Genomic DNA, 14,223 nt, shown 5'->3' on the forward strand with positions numbered 1-14,223 from the left:
GTCAACATATATAATGGTCCTTCCACACATATCTCTGCCCTGGGAAAAATAAAATGGAAATCACACAGATTATATCAATATCTGAATCAACACATAGATATAGATTATTTTCACATAGTTATACAGTCAGTGCAAAGTCAGCTTGAGCGCCTGTACCGACACAATGCCCTCCACTCCCGGCCCCCTCCCCCCCCCCCCCCCCCCACACTCCGTGAACGGAGGGATACCATGCGTGTTCCTAAACTCTCCGGCTCGAATCAAAAGAAAAAGGTCTACCCGTATTGACTTTGCACACCGGACTTTTGCTAAAAAGGGGGGGGGGGGTCGCTGGGAACACGCATATGCGTACCCTAGATAACAGTCACTGAGTGGGGGGGGGGGGGGGGAGGGCGAGCCTCCACTACTCCCTCGCAACACCCAACACTGGTTCGCAAAAATGCCAGTGCCGACTCCGTTATGTTTGCTGTGGCCGTACCAATTTTGTCATCGCAAACTTTTGTGAGAGCGCAGCGAGCGAGCTCTATAGGGGAAATTGATGAAAAAGCGGGGGCTCTAAATCGCCTTGAATCAGAGGGGCTTGTTATGGAGAAAGGCAAAATCGGCACTTGTTAAAAGGGTAAAGGACAGTTATTAGAAGAAATAAAACGTGCTCGTGGCAAAGTAAAAAGGGCAATTATTAGAGGTAAAAATGGCACTTTTTGCATCTGAAAAGGGACACTTAACAGAAATGAAAAAGGGCACGTGTAAGAATGGAAACGGGGAATCTGTTGAAGTATTAGCTAAGGGCACCTATCAGATTTTAATAAGGGCATTAATCAGAATTTAAATGTATAGACAAGTTTTGGAAACACCCCCCTCTCAAAAAAAGAAATGGAAGCTCTTATTAAACCAATCATGTAAAAGAATGTGTTTTGACTATTAAATACGTGATGATACAAATTTTGCTGGATGCACTTCAACATTGAATATTTGGGCATATATTTCTCTTTTTTGCGAATTGAGGTTGAATTATTACCATCTTAACCTATGAAGGCAATATTTAAACATTATTGAATTGATATTTTGCACCCAGAATTCTTGAACCGCAATTTTACCATTACCGGTCTTTACCTTTAAGGGGTATTTTGAAAAGGGGGAGGGGCTCATACATCATGGGCTCATATATAAAAGGAAAAAGGGCACTAATTATCCGAAGGAAATATATAACTTATTAGAAAGGGAAAGGGGCATGTGTCAAAATAAAAGAGGCACCCAGAAAATCATGTCATCTCAGCAACATTTGAAAATCACTAGTATCGAATTGAAAATAAACCACGCTTGAATTTTAGTTGGAGTTCAACTTCACTCTTAGGCGATTCCCCCCCCCCCCCCCCCCCACCTCCCCCCTCTCGGATTTCTTCTTGGGATGATGCAGATATAATTATGTAGGTGCAATTAAGCACATACATTATGGCTTGCCTAAAGGCGGTGCTCCCGGAGGGGGGGGGGGGCACGATGCCCCTTCTTTTTCAAGTACTCAAAAAGTGTCCCCTTTTACATAAGAAAAAAAATCTTCTTTTAATATAGGTTAAACCCTCTTGCTCTAAAAGGATTGCCGCTATTCATTTCTGATAAGTGCCTCTTTTATTTTGACACGTAGTACGTGCCCCCACTTCCTGCGAATCCTGCGACGAGTTCCCCTTTTCCTTTGCAATAATTAAGTGTCCATTTTCCATTAACATAAGTGCCCATTTCCATCTTTAGTAAGTGCCCCTTTTCAGATACGAGAAGTCCTTTTGATAAGTGCCCCGGCCCTTCACCTCGATCTGGTATTACCCCTATTCAAATCTAGGAGATGCCCATTCTACTTTGACAAAGCCCTTTTGTTTTTAAATCTTATGCTCAGCTTGACCGAAAGTTTCCCCCTATTTTAAGACACCTCTCTAAATCTATGAATTACAGCAGACCCTCTTAATTTTCTTACACCCCCCCCCCCCCCCCCCCCCCCCTCACTGAAGTCATAGCTAGACCTCTCTACGTACGTAACCGGATCGTGAGCTGTCTAAAAAGTAACAACCAGCCAACATAATACTTACGTACTTCAGGTTTCCCATGGTTAGTCTCATCAAGTAAAAAGTGGTTTGATGGTAAGCTGATTGATGCTCAATATTTTGTAGTGTTATTTTCTTCAGTCTTCAATGTTTCCGTGTGAAAACTGGAGATATCGAAACATCGTTTATTAATAGTGTGGTCCCATATACTGAACTTTGTGTAGTGTCTGAGCGGGGCCGGAGGCGTATTTTTTATTTACACGGCAGCGAGGGGAATTTCTCGATTAATCCCAATAATAATAAATAATAAACAATATTTATAAGGCGCTTAGAGTCTAATACTGGTGTCTCTAAGCGCACCATATTCTGACTTTAATAACAATTAGGTCTATTTACCAAAACTTATAATAAACACACAACTTATACATCTGTTCTTTATTCAATAAATCATGCAAACCAATGAAACCGCTCGCGTAGAGTCTAGACTGGACCGAATCGGAGTACGACTCCGAGTACCTATCAGTGCAGTGCAGTGTATTATAAAGGGAATTGTACTTAATATGTAGATCTAGAGAAGTGTAGTGACTTGAACTTTAAGGTCACAACTGTTTATCAACATTGTAAATAGTCAGCATTTTAAACATTCCTTTTGTTAGTACTTTCCGTTCAGCCAGCTTCAATAACAATAACAATTTACAGCTGCACATTCTACACTTTACTTTTACTTTACTTTAATAGACCCTATGTTAAATACGATGTTGTAGGTCTAAGCCTGTTCATCGATCCAGGATTCTTCCAGGGAACTGCGATTTGTGGAGGAGGTTGTGTAAAACATGAAACAACAGACAACACCTAGACCGGCTCATACAGAAGGCTTGTGTTCTTTGACCAGTGACTATCCAGTCTATTCTTGAATGAGTTGACTGACCCAGCTGCCACAACATTTTCTGGGAGACTGTTCCACAGCTCCACGACTCTATTGCTAAAAAAGTATTTTCTGATATCTAGTCTTGAATGTTTCTTTTCTAGTTTTCTAGAGTGACCTCGAGTTCTATCTTCTGTACTCAACTTAAAGGGAATCTCTTGCACATTGTACAAGCCATTCAAGTACTTGTACACATTGATCATGTCCCCCCCTTCTACGCCTGTGAACAAGAGTTGGTAATTGGAGTTTGGTCAAGCGCTCCTGGTAAGATAAATTTTTAAGGCCAGGAATAATCTTTGTTGCACGTCTTTGTATGCTTTCCAACATCCTCTGTTCTCCTAGTCTGAACGGGGACCATGCGGCCTGTCCGTATTCTAATATGGGCCTAACGAGGCCTTTAAACAAAAACGGCATAGTGTCAGTATTGAGATACATAAATGTCCTACGGATAACTCCAAGTACTCGATTTGCTTTGAGAACTGTTTGGGAGACGTGATCTTTAAATGATAGTTGTGAATCTACAAGGACACCTAGGTCCTTTTCTACTTTGTTAACAGATAGTGTTACAGAGTCTGTCCCCTTTTTCATACGATAGCCTGTAGAGGCATCTGCTGGTAACTTCCCAAGCCTTAAAACAGTACACTTATCAGGATGAAAGCGAAGCTGCCATTTCTCAGCCCATTCTTCCATCCGTGACAGATCCTCTTGAAGCTGCTTTCTTAAATTTGCAGTATCAGCACGGACATACAACTTTGTATCATCTGCAAACATTGAAATATTTGAGTTCACAACTTTTGGAAGGTCATTGACAAATAGCAAAAATAAACACGGACCCAACACACTGCCCTGTGACACTCCACTCAGTACTTTGCCCCACTTAGACTGCTTGCCTCTGACCACTACTCTTTGCTGCCGTCCACTCTTGTATAACGTTATCGCGATCGCGGTACCCCTCACGACTCGCACAACATGGGACGGTGGGAGACTACTAGCGATTTTGGTACAATTACAAATGTGCCATTATGTGGTACAACTACTTTCTCCCCTATTTAGATCTAATAAGGTTAACAGCCGTTTTTCTATATTTAGATCTAATTTTCTGATTCATGAATCAGACATAAGAAATTATATAGATCTAGCCTAGACTGTCTACATTTCTTTCTTAATCTTATACAATTCATAAAATTGTCATTCTTAATTCCAATGGCAAAATTTACGGGCTTACTTTACAGTTACACAAATCTATCCAATTTCATTTCTGAACCAGTGAGCTGTACCATTCAATGTATTTGAACTGTAATCTATGACATGACCCAGCCAATATCAGAGACCCTTTAAATGCGTGACGTCAAGCCTAATGCGTGACACTTGGTAGCTCTGAATATTTCCGGTTCAACGTACCAGAAGGCCAAACGATCATTCGTTTGATATTGGGTTTATGAACATTAAAATATCAATGGTTCAGCTGGGCTGGACTCTAACATATCTATTGGACGCTCAAAAAAAAATTAATTAATATTCATTACCGGTATACTCAAATCAAGATAGCTGACAACGAATCATGTTAACTACAAATCTTTCTTGAAAATAACATTGTGTTTAGGAGCTAAATAGTAAATGAGCAAGCTATCGTAAGTCAAAGTACATATTGCAGCTTTTGCTATTTTTTACATTAAAATTGAGTGTAATATCTAGTGATATTGCAGCCAAAGTGGATATATTAAGACGTAAGGAGTGAAAACACTTGTAGCAGCACATTCATCTCGGTCCAGCCAAATCGACCCATTCCTTTCACTCACTACCCCATACGATGTTAGTGGAGCCAGATATAGTCTCATCAGAACAAGTTCTGTCAATATCAGAGACTGAAGCTTTCGGTCTATATGTTTAAGAGTACTTTTGAGAATCAATGGAAGGTGTCTTCAATTGTTGTATTCCACACAATGCTGCCTGCTTTGAGTGATGATTGAACATGTTGAAGTTGCTGTGGATTAGTTAACATTCTCTTTCTGTCTCTAGATCTTCTTTGAGGCTTGGTATCCTGCCAAGAGTTCTGTTAATGCATCACCGTCCATCAAAGTGGAATGGCTTCAATATGGAGAGCATATCTAGGACTGCTTCATCAGTATCCCTTTCGTACACAAGCAGTAACATCAGGTAAATCAGCTGGTCATTGTGGTTAGATTTAAATTTTTGTTTAAATTGTCTCTCTGGCGAGGTGAAGCAATGCTCAGTTACATGTATAACTGTTGTGCTACTTTTATGGGGGGGGGGGGGGGGAGGGTGTATCATAAATCCACTACAGTGGTCAATGACCATAGCATTACACTTGAACTTAAATGTAAAGACCAGTATTGGAAATGCCCCCAATTTAAAAAAATGAAATGGAAGCTCTTAAAACCAATACATGATGATAAAAATTTTGCCGGGAAACCGCCTACTAATTGATATATGTGGTAAACTAGTTTATCTATTGGTGTGTGAGAGATAAACGCATGTGTCAAGCACGTGTGCGTATAGTCCCATATACATCTTTCTGTGTACAGTGCTTGTAACTTTACGAAGACTGGGCCAAATTTCTTATAATTTTGATGATTACAGAACATTGCAGTACACACCAATACTTTTATGCTAGATGATCAACTTTTTCTGATCGATTCCATAATGTTTCTTTCACAATACAATCGCATGACTATACCTGGTCTTTATCTTTAAAGAGCAGTCTTATTTACTTTTATGCATGAATAAATGTGGCCCATCTAGGGATGGTGGAGCATTTCAAAAATACCACTTCCCTCATATTCCATGCATTGTCTTGAATAATTTTAATATTTTTCTGTTGCTCATATTTTGTTGTCATAGCTAATATAATTATTTACGTTTTAATACACTTGATATACAGGTGTGCTATTCTTCGCTTCAGACTGCATCTCTCAGCAAGCGGTAGAGAGGAAAGGATGGAAGAATCATGATAAATTAAGGACTCTCAGACAAAGTGCATTTGGGTTTTGCTTTGCTGTAAGTAATACTGGGCGATATCTTGTAAATGTCGTTCATTGCTTTTTTTTCTCCTGGATAACACTTTGAAATATCTTTGTAACATTTAAGATGCTGCTTATAAGTATCGGCTTGCATGGTGATGTAGATATACTAAGGCTTACGGTTGACCATGTGAGAGAGGGGATGATCGGGGAGTCCTGAAAAGGACTGTCAGTAATCTTTCTTTCTTGAGTGTGTGTGTAGTCCTGAAAAGGAATGTTGGTAATCTTTCTTGAGCTTATAGTTCTAAAGAGATCTATAGCGCCGGTTGGAGAGGATGGGTAGTAGGAGGGGCTCAACTTTTCAAACAGTTAATATGACTATCCATCGTCAGGATTCGCACACTCAAGAAATAAAGATTACCGACAGTCCTTTTCAGAAATCCCCAATCCTCTCCCTCTCTCACATGGTGCAACCATACGCCTACTGTATGTAAGAGAGACACGTTATAGATTTTGCTAGATTTGTGACCATTTAAAATCCATGTACCGTCACCTTTCTTTTTATCGTTATCAGGGTCCATCTTTATTTGCATGGTACAAGCTCCTCAATAGAATCTACCCTGGCTCTGGTAAGCTGACCCCTCTATGGAAGATGCTTACAGATCAAGTAAGTTGATCACATACCTATTTTTTTGTTATTTTCCACTCAATCAAAACTTTTCAACATTTTGGTTGTTTCTGGGATGTGATGGAGATATATTTCGAGTAATTTATTGAAAGTTAAAGTTAAAAAGGAATGTCAGTATCCATCTTCCTTATTGTTCGCATATATTACTATGCAGTATACTTTTCTCTGTCTTTAGTTTCATATTAGCTACATGGTTATCAACATACATTTTGTTTTATTTTTTACGCATGAAGAATGTAGATGATGTATGTTGCTTGGAAATCACGGATGCATTGTTAATAAAACATAACTTTTCAGTGATTCAACCTTTTAAAAAGGCTACTATCTATCCTTATAGCAGCTTGCATCTGTATCTGTATCTGTATTAATGTGTGGAAAACTTAGACCTTGTAGAGATCGAGCCCTAAGGGCATGAGTTTCATTTTAGACAGAGTTACATCCTTTGGGTTATCAGCAGAATTTTTTTTACACAATTCTGTCAATACATTGCCTTGATGATATTTTTGGTTCTTTTAAAGTGTCTTGATATAAAACAGTCTAATGTTTATATAAGAACAGGCATTTCAGATATACTTTATTTTATCTATTTTGTTCATGAACTATCTTGATTGTTTTTTGTACAGACTGTGTTTCCGCCTGTCTTTCTCACTGTGTATTTCTCAACTGTTGCCTTGACAACAGGGAAGAAAGTGGATGAGGTCCCAGCCATTTTGATAAGGGTGAGTATTTCTTCTTAGATAGTTTTGATTTAATCAGTACTCTCATGATAAGTATCATCATCATCAGGATGTTTAAAATGCATCGGTGTCATTGATATTATCTAATATATTATATTTGTCTATACAGAAGCATGAATCATAATATTTATGTTAATTGATATGTGGGATAGAATATGATACGCAGTTAATCAAATAGCATTTTACCTTTTTGTACAGTTGTCTTAATTTTGTTTAAACTGGTCTTCCTTTGAGCCTCTCCATTGTGGCAGCATTTTTACTAAAATTGTATATTACTGCCAATGCTACTAGTATATCAATATATAAATGAATACAAATAACATTTTATTGTAATAATAATAATAATAATAACAACATTTATCATGTGCACATATCCACCCCAAGAGATGCTCAACAATAAACAGTAGAAAATCATGAAGATTTACATTTTGTTTAAAAGACATTTCATGAGTTCCATAACAATTTATTTGAATATGTGAAGAGAGTTCTATGAGTTTTTCCAATTCATAACGTTTCTTTCTTCCAGGATATACCTAGTACCTATGCCAGAGGGCTAATGGTAAGTATCAATCAAATTCAGTTCTATTTGATTTATTTAAGAACAGCTACAAAACTGTAGAATGGTGTCAAAAGCATACAACAGTGACTAGGCCTACTCAATGCCACATTTATCAACAAATTGATCAAAACATTGGCTCATAGTAATAGTAATAGTGATCTATTGTATGATGAAATCATGAGGATTGTTTATCTGCTTGTCTCAAAATATTAACTTTCTTGTTTGAAAATTTTGATTGAATGTGTCTTCCAATGAAAGACATAACAAGCCTAGATGAAAAGTGAATTTGGAGATCAGCAGAAATAAATGATGTTTCAAGTTTTTAAACACATATGTAAAAAAGAGTTGTCACATGTTACATTACAGTCACGTGAGACTTGGACAAATGAACTTGCATTTGCAAACATTCATTTTCTTTTATTATTTGTACTTTTTCAGAAACCATGCTATAAAGTTTTTCTTGTCTAATTTTCATGTTTTAACTAAAATCAATTTGCTATGAAGGTTACATAGCCATTTGCTTTACATACCGGTAATGACTTATCAATGTCTCTCTTTTCTCCTTTACAGATCTGGCCGGCTGTACAACTCGTCAATTTCTACTATGTGCCTCTTTTACACAGGTATTTAAAGGCATCGTTTAAAAATGTTAAATCTGAGATGCATGGGCCTATGTGTTATCAATGTCTGTGATACATGTATGGTGTAATATTGAAGCCTAAATAAATTGCGCTTCAAAATGATCAAAAAGTGCCTCAAAAAAGTAAATATCTTTGAGTGACTGGTTCTACCATACCGGTACTCATTTTCCCCAATAGACTGTAGTGTTATCAAAACCGTTAGGAAAACGAAAAAGGAAATTTAGACTTCCAATCATAAATATCTTGATAATCAGATAGGCGATCGACTTATAAAAGTCATGGGGTTCCTGACTGACCTAAAGGTTTATAATTATCATCCAGGATTTTGTTTCAGAACCTGAGATAGGATCATAGTATTATGACTTTCTGAATCTCTTGTGTAAACAAAAAATTAAACATGACATTTAGCCTCAGTCTTGCACCCAAACAATGTGTATGAAATTATTAGCTTCATAATTGTATTAATGAAAGAAAAAATAAATGTACCGTGTGTTCTACAATCTTGAAGCATTGCACAATTGCCAACCATGGACACATTATTGCAAAGAAAATACTAGATATATGCTTTGGCAAAGACAGGTGATTTTTGTTGGTCAAAGACATACATGTATTCTATTAGGGCTTGGGTCTGGGATAGGAAATGTGTTGGTTTAGGATTACAGTCTAGAAATTTGAGAAGTGGTTGCTGTGGTATATGACATACAGTCCTCTGAGTGAATTTTGCATGAACTGCGTAATATTGGACAAATATCGTCATTTTTCTCTCACAAACCCTCTTTCTTTGCTTTATCGTTCTCTTTTTCTCTGCCTCTCTCATTCTCTCTCTTCTCCTTCACAGAGTACTGGTTGTCAATATAGTTTCTATGATGTGGAACACCTATTTAAGCTGGAAAGCAAACGCTGCACCGAGTAGTATAATGACATCCACCTCCAACTAGATAGACCTATGTACCTGCACAAATTTCACTTATATTCAAATGAACAGATGTACTACCAGTATGTGCCCATGTGATTCCAATATTTATTGAGGTAGTTTTTTGGATGGCCATAGCTCAAAGGAAAACTCCACCTTGATCATGATCCAACATGTTATTCACAAGCCCAAATTGCCAGTTGGTCTATTGTTTTTATGCCTCCGTTACGAAGTAGCCGGAGGCATTATGTTTTCGGGTTGTCCGTCCGTCCGTACGTACGTCTGTACGTACGTACGTCCCGTTCTTGTGATCGCGTTATCTGAAGAACCGATCGATGGATTCCTGCCAAACTTTGGTCATGTATGTATCTTGCAGAGCCGATGAACTGATTAGATTTTGGGGTCACGAGGTCAAAGGTCAAAGGTCACAGGGCTCATTAGGTATGCAAAAACAGCTCGTGATCGTGTTATCTGAAGAACCGATTGATGGATTCCTGCCAAACTTTGGTCATGTATGTATCTTGCAGAGCCAATGAACTGATTAGATTTTGGGGTCATGAGGTTAAGGGTCAAAGGTCTTCCTTAAATCTTAACAATAGCTCATAATTTCATCACATTTGTTTCATTTTTTAACATTTTTATTTTTAAAAATCCATTTAACAAGGTGAGATTTTCCTTTATGTTTTGCAAGCCATCTGTACTCTCAAATTATATGAATGATTAAGAATACAGTATTGTATTTACACCCTGTTTTACACCCTGTTTTACACCCTGTTTTAGTTCTTGGCTTGAGTAGAAAGTATTTAGTCCCTTTTATGTTGTCTTGCATTCAAACAGTGTATCCACTAGGTGACTTGTTTTCAATATGGAAATATGTTGAAATAATTACTGGTATCCTAAAATTCAGAAATTCCATCAGGGAAGTTTCAATTTTTTTTTCATGAAAAGCTGGGAACTCTTACAGGGAGGTGTTGAACTCAGTACAATAAATGAATGATTATTCGTCAATTGTGTTTTTTGTATTGATTCATCTGATGTATGTTCATATTGTCAACCAATCTTCATTGGTATTGTCTTCATCAGACCAAACTAAATTCATAAGACTAATCTAAAATGAACAGCTTTAAGATTTTACAATTACACATTCCTTGAAAAAGGATAAGATTTAAATACGGTACAGATTTGCAAATGTTATACCTACTTTTCTATGTAAACTGTGCTTTGTGTGTGAAAGACTGAAAGTTCTTGTACTACTTTTGCCTGGTATTTTACACATGTATTTTGAGTTTGAGTTTTAAACAATTATTTTACATCATTTGCACATAGATGGTTTATACATGTAGCTGATAGAGTTCTTATGCTGTTGTTATCATGCTTTTATGTCTTTATATTGTTTCACATACTTTGGGAGGTCCTTTAATAAAAGTAGAATATAATTGATGTCAATAAGGAGTACAGTGTGAAATTATGTTTTATTTGAAAATGTGCAATGTAATTGAGATGTTTATGAAATGAAGACACAATTCATGTTGAGAATGTAACTACAGTGTTGTAAATGACTTGCCAAGGCAACCTTGTTTTTACTTGATGCTCAGGGGTGTTGCCTGACCAATTTTAAGGAGGGGGGGGGGGTCACAACTACCCTGCTATGAATGCCCTTGTTTATAACATTTAATTTTAAGAGAATTCAATATATATTAGACGTAATAGTGAGGGCTGTTTGAAAGAATGGTCAAAATATATCAGTAATTCTATTGTAGCTGTGTAAAAGCCATAGACAGTACAATCATATTGGGTTTTTTTCTCCAACTGAGGATGCAAATGTGGATTGGAATCATAGCTTTTAGAGTTTCGTTTATGTCTCTTTCTTCTTTTTTTAATTTCTGAATGAAAGGACAATTTCTTCATTGATTGACAGTAATTTTTTTAACAGAAAGGCCTTGTGAATTGGCTTTGTTTGGGGTTTTGTAACTTCATTGAATATATCTTGTGGTTGTTGAAAAAAAATCTATAGATGTATTTGAAAGTTGTTAAAAATATATATAGATATTAGGTATTTTGTATAGATGCTCTAAGAAGTATACATGTATAATCAAATGATATGTTGAGACACTTTCAAACATTATAGTACTTCTGCCCGATGCAGAGCTAGTAAAGTATTTATTACCCATATAGGAAAATGAATAATTTATTATTTTATGAACTGCCAGAATTGCAAGCTAGAGAAATGTAGGCAAATATATTAAGGTTGGTTTGCGTGTCAGGTTTATCAAAATGTAACAAGAATTAAAAAATCTGATGTGGGGTTTTCTGTAATTGCAAGATCAATGCAAATTGTTTGATAAAAAAGTGGGGAAAAAATAGATCAGTTGCACAGGCATGTAAACCAGTGTGTTGAACTTGTGTCTCTTAAGTATAGATATCACTCAAGGTGCTAGCAATCCTGTTTTATGAAACTTTGTTCCATGAAGCTAGTAGTAAAACAATGAAATACATTGTACTTTTTTTTTCACAATCTGCTTACCACAATTACCTTGTCCATGTATATTGTGTGCTGTAGTACAACATACTTGCCAACCCTTTCAAATAATCAGGAATATTCTGGATTTTTAGGACCTGAAAATTCAGAATATTCTGATTTTTCAAAGTTTCTTTTTTGTTCTTTTGGTGTGCTTTAGCCAAATTACGCTTGTTTTTTTCATGTGCTGCGATTTGAGAGTTCATGTATTGTGTGCATTGAATGGCTGCATAATCAAGCAGCGAATTTGTATTCGCTTATGGTACAGATTTACCACGTATTTCTAATTCTTATTTTCAAATGTTGGCAGGTATGGACTACAGTGGAATCTAGTGGTATCTTATTATCTCAGGGCTCTGTGTGACTAGCAGAATTAACTTGTTATATTTAAGAGTTTGTTTAATATTACACTAGTCTTTATAACAAAGTTTAACTGTACAAAGTTACTTTTATGTGAAGAACCAATCATTTAGAATGCCATTTACTGCACTATGTATGAAGTATATGGAAGTACATGTATGTTAAAGGTAATACAAAGTTTTGGGAAATTTTGAAAATTGGGTGGATAGTGATTCTTTACAATGTTGATATATTTGGATGCCCCTGTGGATGTATTGTAAGCGCTAGAAAATTTAGCCCCTAAAACACTTCCGCTTTCGAGAAAAATTGAATATACAAATTTAACGGTGCTCCCGGTAAATTATGATAAATTTCAAATAGTGCCTACGGCGTACAATGGTAGCTGCGACCATGAAAATCTCAGTATATGTAGTTGTGACATATAATTTCCAAACAAGAATGTTTAGACTCGATTTTAACCACCAATATTGAATATTGTAGGATCGCATATGCTTCCAATATGTTCATTTGAACCAAATTCATGACCCCATACCAAAACTTTGCATTACCTTTAAAGATACTATGTCCCTTTTGCAGCCAACATCAAATTCTGTAGAACTTTGGCAAGAATTACGAATGTCTTGTATGTCCTATCTGTAAACATTTAAACATTAGCAGTGTCCAAGTATTCAAATTATGCAAGGAAACCTGTTTACCTTCACTGTCAGACACTATTGAGTGAGTGACCGACATCTTTTTTTCTTTGGTAATAACATACATAAAATGTGCTGGAACAGGTACATGAGCATTTTCCTACATCAATAACCCACTACTTGTAATGCCCAAAATTAAACTGATAGAATCATTGTGCAGCATAAAACGTACAACCATTTGGTAAAAGGGTGTGAAAATCAGACTTTTACTTAGGTGATTGCAATCGCTCAAGCTGATTTGACAACTAATGTTCGTTATTTTCCCACTAAAGGCCATTTTCAAGCCTTTTGTTTTGAGGGAAGTTCTAAATTAGTTCTTTCAAATGCCGTTGGAATTTAACCTTTTCATTTTTTGCAATGGGACATAGTACCTTTAAGTCTATGTAGAATCAGCTTGAGCTAGGAATGATCCTGTGTCTTTGTATAGGACCATATAGGTTTCAAGAAAGGTATGAATGTATGCATATTTTTACACTATATATTTATATTGTGAATGTTTTCAATCATAACAAAATAAATGTACAATGTATTTTCATAACATCAAAATACAATGTTTTAAGATTGTAATTTTTTCAACAAAATTGGGCATTTGGGAGAATAAACAAAAACAAAGTCTACGTAGAATCAGCTTGAGCTAGGAATGATCCTGTGTCTTTGTATAGGACCATATAGGTTTCAAGAAAGGTATGAATGTATGCATATTTTTACACTATATATTTATATTGTGAATGTTTTCAATCATAACAAAATAAATGTACAATGTATTTTCATAACATCAAAATACAATGTTTTAAGATTGTAATTTTTTTCAACAAAATTGGGCATTTGGGAGAATAAACAAAATCTTGATAATTTACAAGTTTGATAAATTTTCCAATATTTTATCCATTTTGGTAACTCACATTTCCTAGAAAGGTAATTGATTCACCCCCCCCCCCCCCACGCCCACTCTACTTATTGATAAGAGCCCATTAACACACGAGGCAGTATACCGTTCAACAAAATGAAAAGCTGTGGGGAAATGAGCAGAGATGAGCACAAGTGTCAGCTTTCAGTATATTACACACTATGAACCTTATGAATGAAACGTTCAATTAAGAAACATTTAAATAAGTAAACACATTATACATGTAAACTACCTGATTTGAAAGCTAATAAAATAGAAAGACGGGTGAGTAA

General features: G+C 36.2%; 1 protein-coding gene across 1 annotated transcript; it reads left to right on the forward strand.

The window, feature by feature from the left end:
* The first annotated feature begins 2,003 nt into the window (after positions 1-2,003).
* On the forward strand, positions 2,004-9,739 carry LOC115918392 (protein Mpv17-like). Its single transcript, XM_030976294.1, has 8 exons — positions 2,004-2,126; positions 4,975-5,112; positions 5,858-5,973; positions 6,511-6,603; positions 7,248-7,343; positions 7,888-7,920; positions 8,491-8,543; positions 9,400-9,739. Exons 2-8 carry the CDS (start codon positions 5,040-5,042, stop codon positions 9,497-9,499), a joined length of 564 nt encoding a protein of 187 aa, XP_030832154.1. The 5' UTR covers positions 2,004-2,126; positions 4,975-5,039; the 3' UTR covers positions 9,500-9,739.
* The last annotated feature ends 4,484 nt before the right edge of the window (positions 9,740-14,223 follow it).

Source organism: Strongylocentrotus purpuratus, unplaced genomic scaffold (assembly GCF_000002235.5).
Source record: "Strongylocentrotus purpuratus isolate Spur 01 unplaced genomic scaffold, Spur_5.0 spur5_contig_870, whole genome shotgun sequence".
NCBI lineage: Eukaryota > Metazoa > Echinodermata > Echinoidea > Camarodonta > Strongylocentrotidae > Strongylocentrotus > Strongylocentrotus purpuratus.

Bases quoted from the DNA above. Each gene is read 5' to 3' on its own strand.
- LOC115918392 (XM_030976294.1), top strand. From the start codon at position 5,040: ATGGCTTCAATATGGAGAGCATATCTAGGACTGCTTCATCAGTATCCC. The intron at 5,113-5,857 runs GTAAATCAGCTG...CTTGATATACAG, and splicing joins TACACAAGCAGTAACATCAG to GTGTGCTATTCTTCGCTTCA. The intron at 5,974-6,510 runs GTAAGTAATACT...TATCGTTATCAG, and splicing joins CATTTGGGTTTTGCTTTGCT to GGTCCATCTTTATTTGCATG.